Genomic DNA, 22,585 nt, shown 5'->3' with positions numbered 1-22,585 from the left:
GAGTACACTGTGTTGTGTTTTTATTATTATTTACTTCATTTTCTTGTCACGTCTATGTATGCTTGCGCAAAATGCCATCATGTCACAGACCCCATGTGGTTTTCATGGCAAGAGACATTCAGAGGTGGTTTGCCACTTCCTGTGTCATAACCCTGGCAGTCTCCTAACTAACCAGAGATTAGAAAAGATCAGGCTAGCCTGGGCAATTCAGATCAGAGCTATTTCAGCACTGGTGGAAATATTTCAAACATTTCTCTGACCATGAGGACTCAAGAATCACTATGACTGCTTCCCACACACATGCTGAATGTGAAATCTAGGAAACTAACTAGACTCCAAAACTTACACATAACAATCTTAATACTTACTTGGCTTTCTCTGTTTAAGACCTTTCACAATCATTTTACTTTCTGTTTGCTTCTCTTTCAGCAAGGAGAGGTTGTTGCGCAAGAGTCTAAGTCTGTGGTGGCCAAGGTATTTTCTTCAGCTCATGGAGCAGTCCTCATGAATGGGTTAAATAAACTATCCCGGTCTTCCAAGTCAGTTGCTAAATTTTTACAGCCGCGACTTGCTAGAAACTTTGCAGAGCTAAATATGATTTCAAGACGTCTCTTGAAAAATGAAAATACTCCCAAGCAGCCTTTGTATGAAACGAAGGTGAGCAACAAATTCAATCGCTGTTTATCATATTTTCTCACTATCACCTGTTATGCTTGTGTTCCACACACTCACCATTGAATCAAACCAACTCCTTCCATGGGGCACACAGTTCATGGAACATGACAGCAACTCCGGCCAAGTGCCATTCTCACCAGCTGCTTCCATTCTTCCTTTGTCCCAGCTGTACCCACCCCCATTTCTGGCAGCTGAACTTACCACTAAGCACAGAGTTGCATTCAATCACTACTTTTTTGCAAGGAAGATACAGAAAGTAACCATAGCCTCTGAAGAATGCAACGTGCATCTGACAATTCAGATCCAGGATTCTGGATCAAAACAAGAATGGGTAATTTAAGCAGCAGCATCTATAAAATACAGTTAAGATGTATAGACAGTTTTGACCACGCTCACAAGTACACATGCATCAAATGTCATGGATTTTTATCAAGAGAGTAAGTCCCATCAAGTTCAATAGGACTTAATCTCAAGCAAATGCCTATAGAGCAGAAATTCCCAACCAGGGGTCTGTGGACACCCACAGCCTTTCCCCTCCTACCTTAATAGACTCAGCCACAAGCTAAGGAACTGGCCACTTCCACTGCTCCCCCTGCCCTCTCCTGAGCATGAGTTTTCTTATGGTTTCTGCACCCAGGGTATGTATGTATGGAGCCTGCACACCTACTCCCAACTTGAACTGCCTCCTGTCTCTTTCCCCTTCAGTCTTCCTCAAGCCTACCTGTTAATGTGGGTGGTGATGTCACTTACGGTGCAACTTTCAGTCCCACTATTTCTGTGCACTGTGCTTAGGAGGACAAAGATCTGATGGAATAAGCTGCCTAAAGTACTTTGGGCTATGATTTCCCCCCAAAGTTAAGCAATTTTAAGTCCCAGTGGCCTTAGTGGGAAAGATATAAGCCTCTCTTAAATCAGATACAGCAGAGGTTTGGTTTCTGAGAGCTACTTAGTTGTTTTTCATGTGCCTGCTTAGTGTAGTGGTTAAGAGCACGGCTTCTAATCTGGAGAGCTGGGATTGATTCCCCATTCCTTCACATGCAGCCAGCTGGGTGACCTCAGGCTAGCCACAGTCCTGTTAGAGCTGTTCTCACATAGCAGTTCTCTCAGAGCTCTCTCAGCCCCACCTACCTCACAGGGTGTCTGTTCTGGGGAGAGGAAGGGAAGGCGATTGTAAGCCACTTTGAGACTCCAGGTAGTGGAAAATGGAGTATAAAAACCAACTCTTCTTGAGAGCCAACAGTCACAAAATGGTACCTCGGTGGTGCAGCCACTCACAAAATGGCAGCTTGTACAGAAATTGCAGTATTTCAGAGCAGCCCTGCAATACTCAGATAGCAAAACCCTTTCTCTGCTGTTTCCCCCAAACAAATAATCAACACTTCAAATTGTAACTTTGTTCCCGTGAAGGAAAAATACACAGCTACCTCTGTGTTTTCCTATTGAAAGGCAAACACTTCTGTTGCAGGGGAAGAGTGTCAATAGCATGTTCTATTCCCATCCAAAGCAAGTTTGTGTTTGTGTGCATGTATACACATGCATGTGGGAAGGAGGGGGAGAGGTGGTGGTACCATTCAGAGTGCAGGTATTTGCGTGAGCCTCCCCCATTTGGGTGAACAGGAAGGGAAGAGAAGCTACTACAATTCCTTTTAAGGAAAGGATAAGAAAGTGGTTACAGCAGCACTAGAGGAGGGATGGAGACTGATATTTTGCACCCAGCGAGACATTCAGGTTTTTAAAGACGTTGTCTGGGCTCCCGATAACCACCTTGGGTCCCCCAAAGCTACACAGCATCCATGGGTAATAGCTTTTAAATACAAAAGAGCCATGGAACAAGAAAGGAAGACTCTTACCTGTCCCCCAGCCATTTTCCTACCCCAAAAGCCAGCTGGAGAGAATTATTTCCCCTTTTTTCCAATTAACTCCCCACTGTTTCAGCACACCCAAGTTGGGCACAGGGATTGCAATACCAGAATGTCTAGTTAGGCCCTTAATTGCTTGGAGAATTACTAGTTACTCCAAGGGAATTTCTGTCGATCCCTGTCTTAAATCTCAAAAGACCTGTAAATGGGTATTTACTGAACTCTAATTTGACCACAAAAATGCTTACTTGACTCTTCTCTCTTCAGGAAAAAAAGCTGCTGTTTTATGATGTCATTTCTTACCCAACAAAAACTGCCCTGACTGGTGTGATGTGTGCTTCTTACGCAGCGTTAATTTATCTAGTAAGTCTGTCAGCACCCTTACAGTGATCAAACTTCTGGTAGGCTTACCTTTCTCGAGTATGTATGTATGCATGTATGCATGTATGGGCATAGAATGAAAACTATGTTCTCTTATTTAAAGTTACAGAGGTTTTAATGTACAAAAACCTGACACTTGGGTTTGATTCCATCAGAAGATTCCCATGAACAGCAGGGGGGGACAGTTGTTGCTGATTGTTTCCTCCCACTGCAGACTTCCGAGTCCCCCTTCATGCTGTTTCTGGGGGTCCCATTTCCCAGGAGCAGCATTTTGAGCTGCAGCAGTTGGGGGGGGGGGGGGCAATTGTGGTTTGGGACATCCTGCAAGAAGAGCAGAAATGCTCCTGAAGGAAATGTAGGACCAGATATGCTATATATGTGATGGTTATGCTTGTTATCATGCAGGCAGTTGCCATTAGTAAACTCCTGGAAAAATTTAAAAAGATTGTTCAAAAAGAAAAGACCTCCACGGAAAGCAGCAGCAATGGTGTCAATGGAATTGGACTTCCCAGAGCTGCTGAAGCGGCAAGCTGCTCTACGCCTTCTACCACGCAGCAATCACCTTCTGAGTGTATCATTAAGTCATCAAGGAACAGTCGCAGCATCTATACTCTGCATTCAGCATTGGATTCAGAAAATGAACAGTAAGATTCCCTTGCAAAATATGCTTGGCTTTGACATTTCAGCTGTTTTGTGAATGTCCAAATGTGCAAAGATATTCCTCATTCCCCTCAATAGTGGCAGACTCTAATTGAGAACTGGATTTGATTCCCCACTCCCCCACATGCAGCCAACTGGGTGATGCTGGGCTAGTCACAGTTCTCTTAGAGTTGTTTTCAAAGAACAGTTCTCTTAGAACTCTCTCGGCCCCACCTACCCACAGGGTGTTGGCTGTGGGAAGAGGAAGGGAAAGGTGTTTGTAAACTGCTTTGGGATTCCTTTGGCTAGTGAAAAGTGGGGTATAATAAGCCAGCTCTTCTTCCTTAATCAAACGAACAACTATAGTTGTTAACAGTCAGTGTTCTTTACTTAGGAAACAAAAGTAACTCTTTGCCCTTGTGTGCAAATTTGTGTGCAAAACAAATTCCAGAGGGATAGCCATGTTAGTCTGTTGCTGCAAAAAACAAACAAACATAAATCCAGGGGTTGGATTTTAAGACTAAAATGTATTAAGGCATAGTTTTGTCAGCTAGATTCCACTTAATTGGTGCATGAACCATTTCCTAAAAAGCGTCAATTGCCAGATTATGCATGCCAACTGCAGCTCCAATTTGTTTGTTTTTTTAAAGCAGCTGTCTAGTAAAGGTCCTGAATGTCCTCATCACCAGTGGCTGCAAACAAATTTGACAGCACCAAGTGCAAGTTGGCTAAAAAGAAGCACATCAATTTGCTTCAGCAAGAAAGCAAATGTTTAAAGTTTCACAAAACTAACTGTCTATCAGGATATGTAATATTATTTTATCTAACAGGTGAAAAGTGACTAACATTTTAACGAATGGTAAACATGGGCATTTTGGAAAACTTGATGGCAAAATGGTTGTCTATGTTGTATGTCAAAACTGCTTTTACTTTTCAAACCACCTTCATGGGCTTACCCCGGTTGACCTTGCCTAGATTTCTTCCTTCACACTCTTTTGACTCTTAGTTTATGAGCTTGGCCCCATTTCATGCTTTCCTTCCAAACTCTGACTTGCTAGTCAATTAGCCACACACTCTGTGGGCAGGCCATGCTGCTCTTAATAGTCCCACCTACACAAAAGTAACTGCCAAGCTTATCCAAAGCTTATGTGTGAAAGGGGCTTTGTTGATTACAAACAGGCTCTGAACACTGGAAGAAAGAGGCTCTGTTTGCAGCTAGGAAAGGAGAGAGATTCTTCCTTAGCAGAAGGCCAACAGATCCCACATGGCTGCTACTGAAAAGCTCGTCATTGGCCTCAACATTTGAATTACTTTACCTTGCCCACTGTTCCAGCAGTTACCAGTCATGTGTGACTGCATGTGACTGCGCTGCTGTAACATAGCAAGGGGTGTCCAACTGTTATGTCTCCCACATTGAGTGCCATCACATGTTGGTACTTCACGTTAAGATTATGACACAGTGCTAAATTAGATGAAATGCTGAAAATATCCAGAACAGAATTCCCAGAGTTCTTTTCCATTTAATTATCATGAGAGGATGAGAGTGTGGGTTTAAGGTCTCTCCCTGCACCATTTTCCCAACCTGAAATGTCCATTTCTGCCTCTCTGGATCATCCGTTTATTCCTGCATTAGATAGAGCATCACATACACACACCTTTCTCAATTACTTCAAACAGCACCCTCTCTCTGGAGTGATCTATTACGTTTGTATAGCCACATGCACAAATGGGTTACCTCTCCTCACCTGCTGGGACAGAAGCTAGACAAACCCAGCTTGTTCTGGATATACCTTCTGCAGGGTCTGTTTGACCTCAGAGTGGCTGCTGTCACTTCCAGGTAAGTCCCTTGAGTGAGGCTTTTGTGGGGGAGCAAAAGAAAGTAGCTAGACTTTTGCTGTTTGCTGGGCTCTCAAGACTGGGTGGTTGTTTTGCAGCAATATAAATCAGTGTGAGTGTCAGGCATGTAGCAAGAATCCAGCTTTTTGTTTATGAAAACCATAAGTAACTGTTCGACTTGCAGTACAATCCTAAACAGAGTTATCCCATTCCAAGCCCATTTGTTTCATTGGTGGTAGTAGGGTAGAACTCTGCTTAGGATGACACTGATAATTTCAAATCAAATAAAATACCTTTATTGGCATAATCATAATAAAACATCTATGTAAAAGACAAGGTGGTTCAGATCCCAGATCACTTGGAGAAAATCCTGTGAAGGAATTTTGCAATGCCTTCAGTTATTTGAGGGTTATGATCCGATAAAAGAAAGGGCACTATTGTTGCAGGACTGTGAGTCTTGCTCATCCCCACGAGAGGAAATATGTATCGTTCTCTGAGGTGGTTATGTTGTTCACAAAAGAGGAGAACGTGTTCCACTGACTTGGGTTTCTTTGCAGGACTTATTGGATTTTAGCGTACCAACCTTTAGTCACTGCTATTGGTAGGAGGTTCAGCCTTGCTAGCATAAAAAATCGCTTCAAGGAAGGCAATTTTAAAGATGTAAAGTACTCCGGATAGATTTCAAAAAAGATGGGAGAGCATGTTCTACATGCTCCAGCGATAATGTTCTGATTCGTTGCCTGATGATATTGTAAGCTTGGTTCTCTTCAAGGTTTTCTAAAAGCTCAGTAGACAGGCCTATAGACTTTAGTTTGTTGTTAATCTTCACGAACCAGGGTGATATAAACTTATTAGACAGCATAAGGTAGACAAGACTCCCAGCTTGGGCTCTAAAGTTCAGGTGGAGCCAGTATTTAAAGATATAGAGCCAGGCTAGAGTGGCCAGTTGGGTAACGCCAGCCTCCAAGTATATTGTGAGGGCATAGATGCATTTGGGGAGGCCCAATAAACGGCGAAGGATGGCGGATTGCAGCCTCTCACTGATAATTTCATAAATTAATCTGGCAATCATTTAGGTAAAGTTAAACAAAAAGAATCAAAGTCTTCTAATCATAATGAAAAGATTGTATTCTTACAAAGAAAAATAGTTACCTCTGATTACATTAATAATATTGTGATATCAAAATACTTTTTAAAGCATGTTATATTCCCTAAGGGAGCCACATTTAAAAGTTTGTAATTTTAAGCAGACCTTAGCCAGACTAACCTATTCTTTCTAAAGGTCATCAGTACTCTGAGGGATGGGTGTCAGTACACTGTGCCCACACTATGCTTAGATTGTCTTCTCAACAGACCTCTCTTCAAAGCCTTTTAGAAATAGTCGCTTACTAAGCATAACTCAATGTCATATCATCCCAGAAATTGTGTATTTCTTTAGAAAGGATGATAGAAAATTAAACATTTTACTTTCATAACATTTACTACAAAACACAGGAAAAGCTATTTTTAAAGAGAAGAATTTATACTCTTTTCAGCATAGTAATCAGAATCTATACTGTCAGCCATATCGGAAAGAGTCACATAAACGTTTCCCTTATCCACAGTCACATGATGAGTCCTTTGTTTTACTCCTTTTGATCGCCACTTGGGAATCACGGACGGCTCTCTGGGGTTTATTGCTTGATACAATCCCTCACCTGTTGCCAATGTTATTTTGTACTTGTGCCAGGGACAAACAATGCATGCCTGTCCATTGATGTCCTACAGAGACAAGGAGGAAAAACTACTGTGTTAGAAACATCAGACAAACTTATACACCAGAGACCCAATATGTAATTTTCCATACTACAACAAGAGTACTAGCTTCCAGGTTTAAGTTTTTAAAAAAATGAATATTCACTAAATGCAGACATGGGGGTTTAGCAGCAGTGGGCACCACCAGGAATGCTGGGCCCTGATAACTGACCCATCTCAGGGCATGCTGATGCTGGCCCTGGCTTGACCTCTAGGAGGACAACTAGAGAACCATTAACAGAGCACAAGTCGGGAATTTGCAGCTGTAAAACTGTAGGGTATGAGTGCAGTCTGAAACAAACAAGTATTATTATTATTATTATTATTGAATTTATTTCCCACCACTCCCTTGCGGCTCGTGGCGGGTTACAACAGTATAAAACCCCCATAAAATACATTAAAGCCAATTAACATGTCAATAGTTAATGACTACCTGGCAAGAGCGGCTAATCAACTACCCATTCCTCCCCTAGCAAGTGGAGAGGGGATACTGATGGTACTCGTGTCTAATCCCAATCCTCAGGTCCTGGGGGGGCGTAGATGTTAAGCCTGGTCTCAACCGTAAACCTGGCGGAAGAGCTCCGTCTTGCAGGCCCTGCGGAACGATGGAAGATCCCGCAGGGCCCGCAGCTCTCCCGGGAGCTCATTCCACCAGGCAGGGGCCAGGACCGAGAAGGCCCTGGCCCTGGTTGAGGCCAGGCGTGCTTCCCTAGGGCCGGGGACGACCAATAGATTTTCTCCCGCAGAACGTAAAGCTCTACGGGGGGCATAGGGCGATAAGCGGTCCCTCAGGTATGTGGGTCCCAACTCGCGTAAAGCCTTGAAGGTTAAAACCAAACCTTGAACCGGATCCGGGCAGCAATTGGCAACCAGTGCAGCTGCCTCAGCACTGGCTGGATATGGGCCCTCCAAGGTGTGCCAGTGAGGACCCTGGCAGCTGCGTTCTACACTAACTGAAGTTTCCGGATCAAGGACAAGGGAAGGCCCGCGTAGAGCGAGTTACAGAAATCTATTCTGGAGGTGACCGTTGCATGGATCACCGTGGCCAGGTGTTCGGGGGACAAGTAGGGCGCTAGTAGTCGGGCCTGGCGAAGTTGGAAGAATGCCTGGCCTGCTACTCTTTTGATCTGCGCCTCCAAAGTTAGGGAGGCATCAATGATCACGCCCAAATTCCTGGCCTGGGACGCGATGGTAAGACGCGCCCCTCCCAGGGTGGGCAAGTGCGCTTCCTGATCCTGCCCCCTGCGTCCCAGCCACAGGACCTCCGTCTTGGAGGGGTTGAGTTTCAGACGACTCTGCTCAAACCATTCTGTCACCGCTTCCAAACATCTGGCAAATGGTTCCGGGGGAGAGTCCGGGCGGCCGTCCATGAGGAGATAGAGCTGGGTGTCATCAGCGTACTGGTGGCAACCCAGTCCAAAACTCTGCACCAGCTGGGCCAGAGGGCGCATAAAGACGTTAAATAATGTGCATATGGGCAGCAGCTGATCAACCAGTACTTCACCTCTTTCCTTAAACTCCCCTCAAAATCAAGGAGTAACTTAAAACTGTAATTTAAGACATATCTAAACTTATTTCAGAAGGTGGGGATAATACCTATTTTTGCCAGTAACTTAGGTATGAAAATCTGCCCTTGACATGCCCTTGAGCCTTAATAACCCCACCTGCTGTCTTCATCATGTAAAAAAAGAAAAAACTGGGCTGCACGAGGGAAACAAAGGCCCAGGACTCTGGTCCTGTTCCCCCTTCTCACTACAGGAAGAAAGGGAAAGTCAGGCACGTCCTTAGTTTCTCTTTCCACCCACTTTCTGCAATGTTCAGGGGAAAGGAAAGGAATGGAGATCTGCATTTCTTACCTGTACACTTCATTCTCTCTCTAATCATTTCAAGGAGAAAGAGGAGGTTCTCAGTCCCACTTGAAGAGCTGCATTAATCCAGCACATCAGTAGTTAAAAATGCCCACACATTTCCTTCAATTCAAATAGGCTGAATCTATTAGGTTACACAGAATGTTCAATTATCTCATTCCTGTGTCACCATAGCCTGATATAGCATCCTCTTATGTCTGAAGGTTTTGGTTATCAGGCTTACAGTCTTAATGAAACGAAGCTGTGCTGCACTTACATACCTCTATTTCCCCAAGATGTAAAGGGCCTCCTGCATCTATTAAAAGAACAGAACATGGAATTAATGTTACCACAAAGGTAAATTTTAAATTGTCGTGAGAACATCAAGAAACCTTAGCAATATTCTTACGATAACATCGACAATCCATAGCATAAAACTGTCCATCATTGTACAAAACAACAACTTCTCTGCCATTGATTCGAGCCGTTGTCCTTCGTTTTTTAAGGTCTTCTTCTCTGCCGATACAGACAAGTTTGTCAGCGTCTTTCTTATTAGATATTTCAATACTGCTGCCGTCATTCATCTTCTGCAAGCAAGAAAAAAAAGTCTTGCATAAGAAGTTAATATGATGATTTAAAATGTTAGCACTTTGACCGTGAGAAAGCTGTGGTGATGCCATGATTAGCATTTATAGAAGGCATCTACTATGTGTGATTCTGCAAGTTAAACATAACTCACCAAATAAAATGAAGAATTGTCAGTGCTTTAGAAGTTTAGAAGAAGAGCTGGTTCTTATATGCTGCTTTTCCCTACCCGAAGGAGGCTCAAAGCGGCTTACATTCGCCTTCCCTTTCCTCTCCCCACAACAGACACCCTGTGAGGTGGGTGAGGCTGAGAGAGCCCTGATATTACTGCTTGGTCAGAACAGCTTTATCAGTGCCATGGGGAGTCCAAGGTCACCCAGCTCGCTGCATGTGGGGGAGTGTGGAATCAAACCTAGCTTGCCAGATCACTCCTAACCATTACACCAAGCTGGCTCTTTATCAAGCCACCCAGTGGCTGACTGGCTGAGCAACTTGGTGGGTCACAAATTATGCAGGCCTAATTTATAGGAACAAGGCCTTGGACTAAATGGTGATCGAGGCAAGGGATGTCTTTGTAGTCCTCTATTTATTCAACCTTTGAATACCTAATTTTTATTACATTCACAGTCAACTTCACAGCATCGTTATTCAATATGGTTTGTTCCTGCCATTTGATATGTTTGCAATCTAGAACCTGTAAATATGTATTTATCCATGCCATTTATAAACACATTCGAAATAAATGCTTCCTCTGAATTTATAGATTATACCCCCCTCTTTTAAAAAACAAGTGAAATGTACAAAAAATAAAATGGAATGTGCACCAACACTGGGATAACGAATATTGAACAGAGCTGCAGTAGGTGAAAGCCTCGGAATGTTAATCCTACTCCTATATCTATGTGGATGCCTATGTAGTTAACCTGTGACAGATGCAGCTCAAGCCCCAGCCCTGCCTGCTGTTAAATTTGGCCCTGCACAGAAAGATAAATGGGTCAATAGATATCTATATATAACCTTGATGTTTTCTCTTATGACAATGTTACCTTTATGCCCTTGTTCCATGAAAATATCTGAAGCAGCATGCCTGACTAGCAGAAAGAAAAAAAATATAGTAATATATTCAGTTTTAAGGAATACAGCAAAAAACAAACTCTAGACATACCATGCATGTGTCAAAGTGGGGGTTCCCAAAGTGGGCAGTACACCCCCTCGGAGTGTGTAGAAAGTTACAGGGGGGCAGTGAGGAATTTGGGGCACTAGGAGGATGGCAGTATGATTTTTCCTGCTGTGGCTCTGTTTTCCTAGTGAGAGACATTCTGAGATGGCTTGCCATTGTCTGTCACTGGGTAGTAGTGACCCTGAACTTCCTTGGTGGTCTCCCATTCCATTGGTGACCAGGGCCAACCCTGCTTAGCTTCCTGAAGAAAATGATAACTTCAGAAGGTGAACTGGATGGGATCATATTCCTGCTGAGCTCCTTCACCTCCTCAGTCTCTGTCATTCCCAGGCTCCTCCCCAGATCTCTAGGCATTTCTTAACTCAGGGTTGACAACCCTTCCCCCAAAGTGTCAATTTTGGGGAGGCTGGAAAAACCTTCTCCTGCTTGCTCCTGGCCATGGTATTTTCCATTGCTTGATTCATTCTTTCTTTGCCCATCCATCTTTCTCCCCAACAGCTTTTACAAATGACTTTTACAAAGGAGTTACACATTTTTTCCAGACTAAAATATGGCTGCTGTACAGCAACCAAAAAAGAAGTGTTGGCAATATAGTATGTTTTGAATCTGCAGTAAACCTAACACCAGGAAAGAGGTATGTGTTTGTATGGGGGGGGCACTAGACATGTGGCCTGGGAGTCAAGGGGGTGACAGCCCAAACATCATTGGGAATCACTAGGGAATCAACAACTGAACTGCCAATATATTTACAAGGAATTGTTTATTTCAAAGAAATCATGCCAACTTCCATCCTACCTTCCACAACAGAACTATTATGATGAAAAGTGGTTCCTGAGCAGGGCCCAGGAACTATGGCAAATCATGTGTTTGAGTGGGGGGTGGTGGTGATAAAGGGGTTTTCTTGGGGTGGGGAAGTCTTTGTTTGAGGATTCCTGATTGTTGTCAGTAACCTTGTACCTTCCCCAGTAGCCAAAGTAAGTGGTAGCAGATGAGGACTGATTGTTTCCCTGAACAAGTAAAACTAATACTGGCATGAACCACTCAGCCTAACCACTGAAAAAGGAAACCTACACTGTCTTTAGCAATTAAGAGGCAAGGGAATTTTGGTATCTCCTGCACCCACCCAGCCACATTGTGACAGACCAGTTCAGGTTACATGGTTTTTTTTTAAAAAAAAAACAGCTCTCTCTGGAAATGGTGTTCTTGTTGTTGAATCTTGCCCATTCTTTTGCCGAGACTCCAGTTAGAACACACCACTAATTTCAGACTCGTGCAGTACACTCTAAGCAGACTCGGGAGAGTAGTAACTCTTTTCATGATGTTTGAGGGCTTTGTTCATTCATTAGCTTTTCAAGCCAATTAGCTTCCTGTCCATATTCCAGTCACTTGACGTGGTACTATTTTCAGTAGCACATCTGAGCAATGGACCGGGGATTGTGTCTTTTAGGGGAAAAAACTGACTTGCCCCTAACCCAGAACTTTCTGTGCACAAGCATGAACACAGAACTCTCCAGTGAGTTCCAGAGCACTCATTGTGCAGGCTTTCCCATTCATTTTAATGGAGAAGGCTCTTCTCTATGAACCTTCCTGTACTGTGCACAAAGTAGTGTTCATCACTGAAGAAAATGGAGGATCCCTGCAAATGATCAGGAGCTCCTACACAAGTAGCAGATTAATAAATCTGGTCTATTGCATGCTCTGGACTCATCTCGGGAATAAAGGCTATGACTGATCAATACAAATGACTCATTTTAAGGCAAACAGTAACTAAGAACTCTTGTTGGGAGACTTCAAGAAACAAGAAATCCACAAATTAATTGCTATCTAGGAACATGTTCAATGTTATTTTCCCTAAAATATTGTAATTATGTAAATACTACAAAATGTTTTTAGTACTTTGTTGTTGTTGTTGTTATGTGCGAAGTCGTGTCCGACCCATCGCGACCCCATGGACAATGATCCTCCAGGCCTTCCTGTCCTCTACCATTCCCCGGAGTCCATTTAAGTTTGCACCTACTGCTTCAGTGACTCCATCCAGCCACCTCATTCTCTGTCGTTCCCTTCTTCTTTTGCCCTCGATCGCTCCCAGCATTAGGCTCTTCTCCAGGGAGTCCTTCCTTCTCATGAGGTGGCCAAAGTATTTGAGTTTCATCTTCAGGATCTGGCCTTCTAAAGAGCAGTCAGGGCTGATCTCCTCTAGGACTGACCGGTTTGTTCGCCTTGCAGTCCAAGGGACTCGCAAGACTCTTCTCCAGCACCAGAGTTCAAAAGCCTCAATTCTTTGACGCTCGGCCTTCCTTATGGTCCAACTTTCGCAGCCATACATTGCAACTGGGAATACCATAGCCTTGACTAAACGCACTTTTGTTGGCAAGGTGATGTCTCTGCTTTTTAGGATGGTGTCTAGATTTGCCATAGCTTTCCTCCCCAGGAGCAAGCGTCTTTTAATTTCTTTGCTGCAGTCCCCATCTGCAGTGATCTTGGAGCCCAGGAAAATAAAATCTGTCACTATCTCCATTTCTTCCCCATCTATTTGCCAGGAATTGAGAGGGCCGGATGCCATGATCCTTGTTTTCTTATGTTGCTGCAAACATCTCTCTTACATAACTTTATGCTGAAACCAATTAATCTGAGAGATACAGGTAGATTGTGCAGTATATAAGATCTACCCCCCCCCCCACACACACACAAACAGGGTTGGGAGTACAAACCCTAATTTAGCTGCAGAGAAATCTAAAAGTAGTACAATTTGTGGGCATGAAAGTATCAAGAGGCTTCTGCAGTCATGACTCAACTAAATTCTAGTTCATAAGCTTTTAATTAAAAATGCAGTCGTAGAACAGACTTTAAAAATTGTGAGAAAACCATTCAACTAATGTATGATAGTTACAGGTTGTAGTACTAATATATTCATCTCTGTTCTAATAAATACTCAAATTTCTTTGAGAAAGGTAGACTATAAATAAATAAATACACAAATAAATAAACAAGTGGTTGAAATACTGGGGGAATTCTAGTAGAGGGCATTTCTCAACATTAATACTTGATATTTGTATTGAACTACTTTGTGCAATAATTGTTTTGTTAGATGCCTTAAGGGTGCTAATGGAAAGAAGGGATGTATGTCATCGATGGCCATTTCTCTCTATTCCCTTATTTAGATGTGTCTAGGGGGGACTGGAGAATTGAATAAATCCACCATGTTTTGCTTGTTTTGGTTTTATTGTACTTATATGTTCCGTATTGTTTTAATGGGGTTTTATTGGGGACAATTTGTAACCCACTACGAGCCATTTTTGGGAGTGGCGGGAAATAAATTTAAATAATAATTTAAAAAATCAAACAAGAATACACTCTGCAACCCAAGGTACTTTGCTAATTAATTATATATAATTTTATCTTGGAAGGATATAAGTGTGCCTGCCTTTGGAATGGGCTGCACGTTTCTTAGTAACCTCCCTTTCAACCATCTGCTTCTTGCCTTGCTGATCTCACCACCCATCTCAGATAATTCAACTTACTTAGCCCAAACTTGATCCCTATCCACGCCTCAAGCTGTGCTCTGAGTTCCTTGAAATGTTCGTTAGAAGTTCATCATTATTTGTTAATAACAGATAAGGAGTCAAAGAGGCACCTTGCTTGCTGCTCATGATCTTTCCCATTCATTGCTGAGTGAATTCTAGGGCTTCCTATGGTGCTCACAATGGTAGCAATAAGAACCAACAATTCTAGCTGACAGTGTGCAAACTGTATGCAAAATCATCTGCAACACATAAGGCTTCTGTTTTTTAAATGTGCAGAAAGGATCCTCCATAAATAAATCAATGTAGAAAGGCTTCTCTGAGGAAAGGAAATCCCGGATCCTGGAATGCCAGTCTAAAACCAGACCAAGATATGGTCATATGCAATTACTGAAGCTATAGGGCAGCTGTCCCCAACCCTCGGTGCGGGGACTGGTACCAGTCTGTGGATCAGTCGGTACCAGGCTGTGGATCCTCATCTTCCTCCCTGGCTACTGCCTCGGGGACTGCCCTGCCACTCTGCCGCCGGCTCACCTTTAATGCTCTCCGGCGGCCACCATGGCTGGGGCTCCCCTCGGTGTGGCATTGTGCAGCTGCTGCTGGCAGTGCCCCCAGTGGTTGGTGGAAAGTCAGGGGCACCAGCAGGAAAGCAAGCAGAACAGGGGCTCAGGCAGCAGCAGTGATGTCCCTTGGCAAAAGACTACCTCCCCCACTGAGCCTCAATAAAATTGTCAAGCGTTGACCGGTCCCCGGTGATAAAAAGGTTGGGGACCATTGCTATAGGGGTCAAGGTCTAGGCACTGTCTAGATGGGAAACTGTACTGCCTTTAGTCCCTTTATGGAAGAAAGGCAATATCCAAAATCAACAGATTTCAGGATGCTGAGTACTTCCACTGGGGAAGAGGCAGATCAGGAACCCTGTGGGTAGACCGCCCCCCCCCCCCACTGCCCACAGAGACTGCCCCAGGACCAAAGCCCAAACCAGGTGACAAAGTGCAGACCTAGCAACTCAAGATCACGCCACTCTTGGAAGGAAGCACAGCACTCTAGGAACCTAACCTGCTACAAGAAAGGATAGGACTATGCCTTCCTTGTGAAATCAGCCTGTGATTCAATATGGACAGCACCCTGCTGCCTGGGTCCAGCTCTCCCGGCCTTGTTCCAGGTCTTGTGGATATTCCTAGGCTTTGGCTATAGCTTTGATTGTCAAGTACTGCTCTGTTTGTCCTTCAGTGTGAGTCTTGTACCCTACGTTCTGGCCTGACAGCTACACAACAAGACACTGAATTAATCCTCCTTCAGTAGGCCTCATTAAAGATGCCTACATCCTGATTCCTAACATTATTCCACACAAATTTACAGTCAGCCTAATCTAATGAGCGCTTCTCATCTTGCAAACTAGTTCTTAGACACTGTTTAACAGTAAACAGCAAGACAAGATGCAAAATGATTAAAAAAAACCACAATTCCTGCTATGCAATCACTGCTATTCACTTCCACAGAATATGTACAGAAACTACCTAAGCTCCACTGACAAGAACAGAGGCTGCTGACTGGAACATATGAAGTTGCCGTGTAATAAAGTCAGACCACTGGCCCATCAGGGTCAGTACTGTCTACTCGGATTGGTAGCAGGTGTCCAGAATTTTAGGTAAAGATATTTCACATCCCCTACTATTGGATTCTCTTAACTGGAGATGCCAAGAATTGAACCTGGAAGCTTCTATGTGCCAGGCAGATGCTCTGCCATTGAGCCATGGCCTCGCTTCATGGCTGTTCGGTTTTATTTATCAAACAATTTGTATTTATAATAGATTAAATAGCATTATATATAAAATATATAATATAAGGAAGAAATATAATAACTAAAATAAAATCTGGCATTTAAAAACCTTGTTAAAGTATCATGAAACCAAAGTTTTAAAAATAGATCCATATTACACAAGAAAATGAAAATGGGAAATAAAGCTACAATCCCAGAAATACAGTTTCTGGATCTACATAATTTCTAGGTCTACATGTTTCTTCCCTCTCAGTGCCAATACATTCCAGTTTCTGTCCCAATGAGTTTTGTGCATTGGACTACAGCCTCTGAAATGTGAAAATGCTAATATAAGACAAAATAATAAATGTGGCAATATCTTGCCAATGTATCATGCTGCGTCAGACCAACACTTGAATCTGTTCAAGCCCAACACTTGCTGCTGTTCATAATATGCATGTTATTAGAGCTATGGCATTTTTAAAGCTATTTTAATGCAATTACAAGTACTGAATTCAAAAACCAGTTTAATATATCAAACCGTGAACCTGAAGTTGATCTACACGGGATGCTGAAATCTACTACTTGCCCATTTAGAAAAAAAACATACCTGATTGATAAACAGTAGCCACACTCCAAGAGACATCAGAATAATAGCCCACCAAGGTGGCACAGCAAGCCACGTAGAAAGTTGGATCATCACTTAATATACAAGAGGGAGACCATGAAAGGCTTTGTCAGGTGAAGTTTGTAATCTTTAGAGCCCCTCTGTATGCATTTCTATGCACCAGCTCTTTACTGAGGGACAGAATATTTTTTGAGGCTGCATACAGTGACGTGAACTGTAGGAAAAGGCAGAGTCAACATGGTGATAATGCTGATAAGAGGCTAGGAGCAGGGCTGCAACTGGCCTGATAACAAGGACCTTTTACGTCCTACAAGTTTTGCAATGACTTTTCCCTGAATCCCTGCCTTCTCCAGCAATTGAGCTTTTTGCATCAAAATTACATGAACATTAATTATAATGTTCATATTTCAGACCCATAATTCTTAAACCAAATGTTAAATATGGTACAGTTATAACACCATATTGTTACTATGACAATGAATCAAAGAACGGTTGTATGTCTTGTGCATGAACTGATCTAGTCTATGTCATTACTGTTAAAGTTGAATGGGGTTGGGGGGGAGGGCATTCTGCCTAATGCAGAAACCATGTGCCCAACCTTTTTATCACCGGGGACCACTCACCGGAGACCACTCAAAGCCTTTTACTGAGGCCCGGTGGGGGGGGTAGTTTACTCCTCTACTCTCAACCACTGCCCTAACGCTCTCTGATCGCTATGGTAATGTTTAAACATCCCTTCAAAATAAGATACAGACACGCCACAACAATGAAGTGTGTTGTAAAGGGCCGGGGGGGGGATGAAGTAAAGGGCCGGGGGGGGGGAGAAGGCGTCCTTCGGGGCCCACCTCCAATTAGCTGAAGGACCACATGTGGTCCACGGCCCACAGGCTGGAGATCGCTACTTCCACCCATTCCCTTTTTGTAAGTACAAAACACCAATTAAAACTTGATGATGTTAACTGCACATCTGAGAACTGTTACCAGTTCTTCTCATGCAGGGGTTATAATCTTACATACTTGATGGAAACTGCTGTCGTTACAGCTGACTTATGGTGACCCTGCAGGGATTTCTAGGTAAAGGACTTTCATAGGTGGATTGACATTGCCTTCCTCCGTGTCACGACCCTGGTATTTCTTGGAGATCTCCCATCCAAATACAAGCCAGGGCTGACCCTGCTTCATAACTGAGATCCAACAAGATCAGGCTAGTCTGGGCTGAACACACTTAATTGGGTTTAAATACCATTGAATTCAGTAAGACTGACTCAATCCATCACGAGGTTGCAAGGTCTTCCATTCACCCCAAAGAAGTGATACTTTTACCCATTAAACTCAGAATCACAAATGTTTTGCAACCAAGACCTCAGTGAAATGAATGGGACTTGTGCTGGAAGGGCATATACCATTTTCCCTATGCAGTTTTCAGAAAATCTACAACAAAGAACCCTAGTTAGTTTGCTTGAAATCAGTTGGAATCTGACTGCCCACATAACAGAGTTCTGTACCAAACACCTGCAGCAAATAATATACATTTATGTGATACATATGTGATTTAAAAAGATAATTAAAAATGGAACATGTTAATTCATCCAATCCAAATGTGTTATAATGCCAATATTTAATAACTTTATGGAAAGCTAGCTACTGAAAGGCTAACTTGTTTTCTTGCCTGTGCTTTATCTGCATCACTTTGGAGGGCATCAGCAGCATAGGGAGAAGGCAAGCTGGGGACATTTGCCAGCATCTCTAGCTAATCTGATTAATGCCTGTTTCCCAGTCTTTATTCTTCCTGTGAGTCACCCTACCTATTACCAAGCAGCCTCCTGGCTGGGAACAAGTCAAGACTGTTTGTGATATACAAGGAAAGAACTGGCTGGAAGTGAACATGCTGGCACAGCATCCATAGTAGGCTGTGTTCAGAATACATAAATGGACAGAGAAAGAAATCATGTAGTGCTCAGCTCCTTCTCTGCTCTGTGAGGCCATCTCCACTGCGATGCTGCGTGCCAAGAACTCTCGCTCACTCAAAGATTCCCAATTTTTAACAAAAGGGGAAAAATGAGTGTACTTCTCACTGACTTGGGCTCACTTTCTTGTACACACATTTGAAAAATTGAAAACCACCTAGTGTAGATAGCAAACTTAAAATAATAAGCTAAGTAGCTTTGTAAAAATCCAAGAAGAAAACTGATGGCTGTGTCTCAGTAAAAAAAGGCAAAGGAAAAACAGTAAAACAAACAAATTTAAAAATTCTAAAATAAATTTAAAAATTTAGAAAATATTTGAAAATATATAAAGTTATGTTTAATCTGTTTGCTGACTTGGTGGCCCTAACTGGGAAGAAAAACAACACATACATTTTGTAAATAAAGTTATTAATAAGTCTAAAATAATTTCTGCAAGTGGAAGCATTGTAATAGTTAATTAAATACAAAGACCAATGCAAATTACATGGGGGAACACACTATGTGTATAATATAAATGCTCTTCTTAGCCTCCACATTCCTCTTCTGTACCCACAATGTTGTGTGAGGAGGTTTTCTATCACCAGCTCCGTCTCTCTGTTGGGAGACTTTCTTTTTGTAAAATGAGAGACTTATTAGTTTGGGCCCTATGGACTGTATGTGTACACACATAGATGCATCAATATTATGTCATCCAAAAGACATACCTAAATGGTCTTACCCTGAAATATAAAATACATACTACAACATATTAACCTAAAGAAAAAACTATTTTGAGCTTCCTTTTCTCATTCAAGTATCATAGGGAGGAAAAAACAAACGAAAGCCCTCAGTGAGGTAAATCCTGTGTAAGTTTCATAGCTGTGTGCCCCTCAATATCCACTCCACAGATTAGTAAAAAGGAAGGAAGGCATTAAACTTCTTAGAAAGCTTTAGTTGATTAATCCGCCAATTAAATAAATTAGCGTCTGCAGCTCTAGCCTGAGAATATAGTACCTATTACCTTTTGCCAAGATTTAACCCAAAGTTATGCTGCCAGGCTTCACCCAAATTGCCTGTTTATTTCTCTTCCCTCTAACAGGCAAGTGGATATCCCTGTGCCCCACCCAGAGAAAGGATCTGTTTCTGTATTCCTGGGGGGAACACACCAGACATACAGAAAAATACTGCTTTGGAAAGCAGCATGCATGCCGCTATGGAACACTGTAAGCTAAAGAGCACTGAATAGACTCAAAATCTGATTGCACTAGGTGGTCATTGGAAGGAAGGAAAACAAGCCATCTGCTGTTCATGTTGCCATTTAGGGCTCCCAGCCCATCTTTCCTTCTACCTCTTAAGCTGAATGTCTGTCCCTCTGCAGCTTTAATAGTCTTGGTGGGGTGTTACGTTGGAAACTAGGGAGCCCTCTCTCCCCATATCAGAGGACTCAGATAGCAATCCCACCTCCAGACTTTGAGTCTAGAACAGGGTGATTCTGCAGTATTTATCCCTCATGGATTCCCAACTATCTTCTTTACAAATCTCTACTGTCCACTCCTTCTCACACACTGCCAGGATTTTGCAAGAGCAGTGAGCCTGCCTGCCTTTGTGTTGCCTATCTTTGAGTCTATTTCAAGTATTCCTTAATTAGAAATATATGTTTAAAAAGTAGAGTTGTAACTTAATTGCTTAAGGCGAATGTAGATATTACAAGAACAATATGTTCTAATCAAATACTGTGAACACTCTGACACATAGTATATTGGCTAGGAATACAATTCCAGAGGGTAGCAATATTGGTCTACAATGGAAGAGCTGGTGGGTGGTGAAAAGCTATCTGAGGAAAGAGAGCTATGACTCTCCGAGGCTTATATCTAGAAAATGTCTATAAGGTATTACTGAACCCAGATCTAACACATAATACAGCATTTCTTACGGCCTCACAATGAGTAAGTGTATGGCTGAGATAAGATGGTCTTGGCCATCACACTGAAGATTCAAAAGGTGGTTAACATAGAGTTTGGAACATGACCAGCTTTTTTTTTGTGTGTTGCTGCAGTCCAGATATCAAAACTGAAACTTCTTGGCTCACAACTCAAATTCTTAGCTGCCACACAGGCCTTACAGGCTGGCAAGGTTTATTAACCAAAGTGGGTCTGCAGATTGGAAATAATACAACCCTATCCCTAACCCTAACTGCTGGCTCACCAGTTCTAAAATTCACCAGCCACCATTGCAACTGGAATAATATAAATCAAAGAATACACATTTTTGTAACCCAGAATTGTAAAACACAGAAAACCGAGCGGCTCAGTCAGTGTAGCCAGTCATCAAACTCCACCCATTCCCAGCAATCAACAAAGGGCACAACATTAATATAATTGCAGCACTTTTCAAGGACCTCCCATGCCCAAGGTGGGCAAGTTGTTCCCATAAACGCACAAGCCGGGATCCAATTGCAATGAGGAGTTTCAATTGAAGGAATCTCAGCTTCGAGCCCCTCCCCGGCCACTGGGCTTAGAAAAACATTGCGCCCGAAAAGGAATCCACAACTCACTAGAGTAATAATCTTCGACGCCCACCAGGTGGCAGTCGTCACATATGCCCTTTAAGCATGAGCGCGCAAGACCCAACGTTTCCTGTTGTCCTGTGCCCAAAGACTACAACTCCCAAAAAGCCTTGCGCTGCACTTCCTTTTTGTACATGCGTTGCGTAGGGATGTAGGGACAAGAGCGAAGAAATAATTAGTAGTTTTTAAATTAATACAAACCGGTTCCATCTCGTCTCCTCTCGTTTGCAACTCTTTGGTTGACACCGTTCAACTGAGGTACCACTGCTACTCGGTAAGTGCAGGAAGCATTTCCGCAAGTTGTCCCATCGAAATACCACATGCGGAAGAAAATGTACAATACTATTGGAGGAAATGTGTCACATGATTGCCATCCTTCCTTACAGTGACTTAGGGATCTTTTTTGGTCATTCGGAAGCCTGTGAAAACGTAGTTATCCGTTTGCATAATAGTTGCTATACTTCAGCCATTGGTTATGACTTATTAGACATCAAGGTAAAGGTAAAGGTATCCCCTGTGTAAGCACCGGGTCATCTCTGACCCTTGGGGTGACGCCCTCCAGCGTTTTCATGGCAGACTCAATACTATCATCCTTTATTTCAACTTCCATATACCTGTATTATCGTAAGGCTTCTATGCCATTATGGTAAAAAGGTAAAGGTATCCCCTGTGCAAGCACCGAGTCATGTCTGACCCTTGGGGTGAAGCCCTCCAGCGTTTTCATGGCAGACTCAATACGGGGTGGTTTGCCAGTGCCTTCCCCAGTCATTACCGTTTACCCCCCAGCAAGCTGGGCACTCATTTTACCGACCTCGGAAGAATGGAAGGCTGAGTCAACCTTGAGCCGGCTGCTGGGATTGAACTCCCAGCCTTATGGGCAAAGCTTTCAGACGGCTGCCTTACCACTCTGCGCCACAAGAGGCTCTTATTAGACATCAAAGTTCTTTTTAAAAGCCTCTTGCCCGATAGAGAGCACATAACAATAGCATGGACTCTGGCACCTAGGCCTGCAACAAACCAAGGTGCCAACACTGTTCTCATATATATCCTAGCAATACCATGCCATCTCAGCTTCATACCCCAGTCCCTTTGACAAGTAATTAATGAACAGAAATCTGACATAAAACCCCCAAAACATTCAATAAACAGTCATGGAAACATTTTAACCTCCTGGGACATTCAGTTGCTGACCTAAGAGCAGCAGTTCTTTTACAAAGGAATTTCAAAGAGTGCTTACCTTTAGGAAGACTGCTGAATTGCAAGGGATAACGAAGTTCAAGGTATTGCATCCCCCTGGATAGAACTGAGATCTGTCTCAGTACTAATGCTGGTTTCTCCATGCTGACTACCTCTGCATATCACACCT

The 22,585-nt window shown here is 42.9% G+C and overlaps 2 protein-coding genes across 6 annotated transcripts in view; one reads left to right on the top strand and one right to left on the bottom strand.

Annotated features, from left to right (window-relative positions):
* Positions 1 to 22,585, top strand: part of SPATA9 (spermatogenesis associated 9) — a 46,121-nt gene that overhangs the window by 4,943 nt on the left and 18,593 nt on the right. The window contains exons 3-5 of the mRNA XM_077347641.1: positions 430 to 657; positions 2,802 to 2,897; positions 3,321 to 3,559. Of these exons, the coding sequence (XP_077203756.1) occupies positions 430 to 657; positions 2,802 to 2,897; positions 3,321 to 3,559 (563 nt within the window). The remainder of the gene's footprint in view (positions 1 to 429; positions 658 to 2,801; positions 2,898 to 3,320; positions 3,560 to 22,585) is intronic.
* On the bottom strand, positions 5,664 to 21,547 carry RFESD (Rieske Fe-S domain containing). Of its 5 annotated transcripts, none has more exons than XM_077347644.1 (5): positions 21,421 to 21,444; positions 10,663 to 10,707; positions 9,441 to 9,618; positions 9,313 to 9,347; positions 5,664 to 7,151 (listed from the first exon to the last, which is right to left on the bottom strand). In XM_077347644.1, exons 1-5 carry the CDS (start codon positions 21,427 to 21,429, stop codon positions 6,897 to 6,899), a joined length of 522 nt encoding a protein of 173 aa, XP_077203759.1. In that variant the 5' UTR covers positions 21,430 to 21,444; the 3' UTR covers positions 5,664 to 6,896. The 5 variants fall into 5 exon arrangements, with proteins under 5 accessions (XP_077203759.1, XP_077203757.1, XP_077203760.1 ...); XM_077347642.1 differs by lacking the exon at positions 21,421 to 21,444 and adding an exon at positions 16,690 to 16,936; XM_077347645.1 differs by lacking the exon at positions 21,421 to 21,444 and adding an exon at positions 16,690 to 16,895 and having other exon boundaries at positions 10,663 to 10,703.

Source organism: Paroedura picta, chromosome 7 (assembly GCF_049243985.1).
Source record: "Paroedura picta isolate Pp20150507F chromosome 7, Ppicta_v3.0, whole genome shotgun sequence".
NCBI classification, from domain to species: Eukaryota; Metazoa; Chordata; class Lepidosauria; order Squamata; family Gekkonidae; genus Paroedura; species Paroedura picta.
This window is presented reverse-complemented; position numbering and strand designations above follow the sequence as displayed.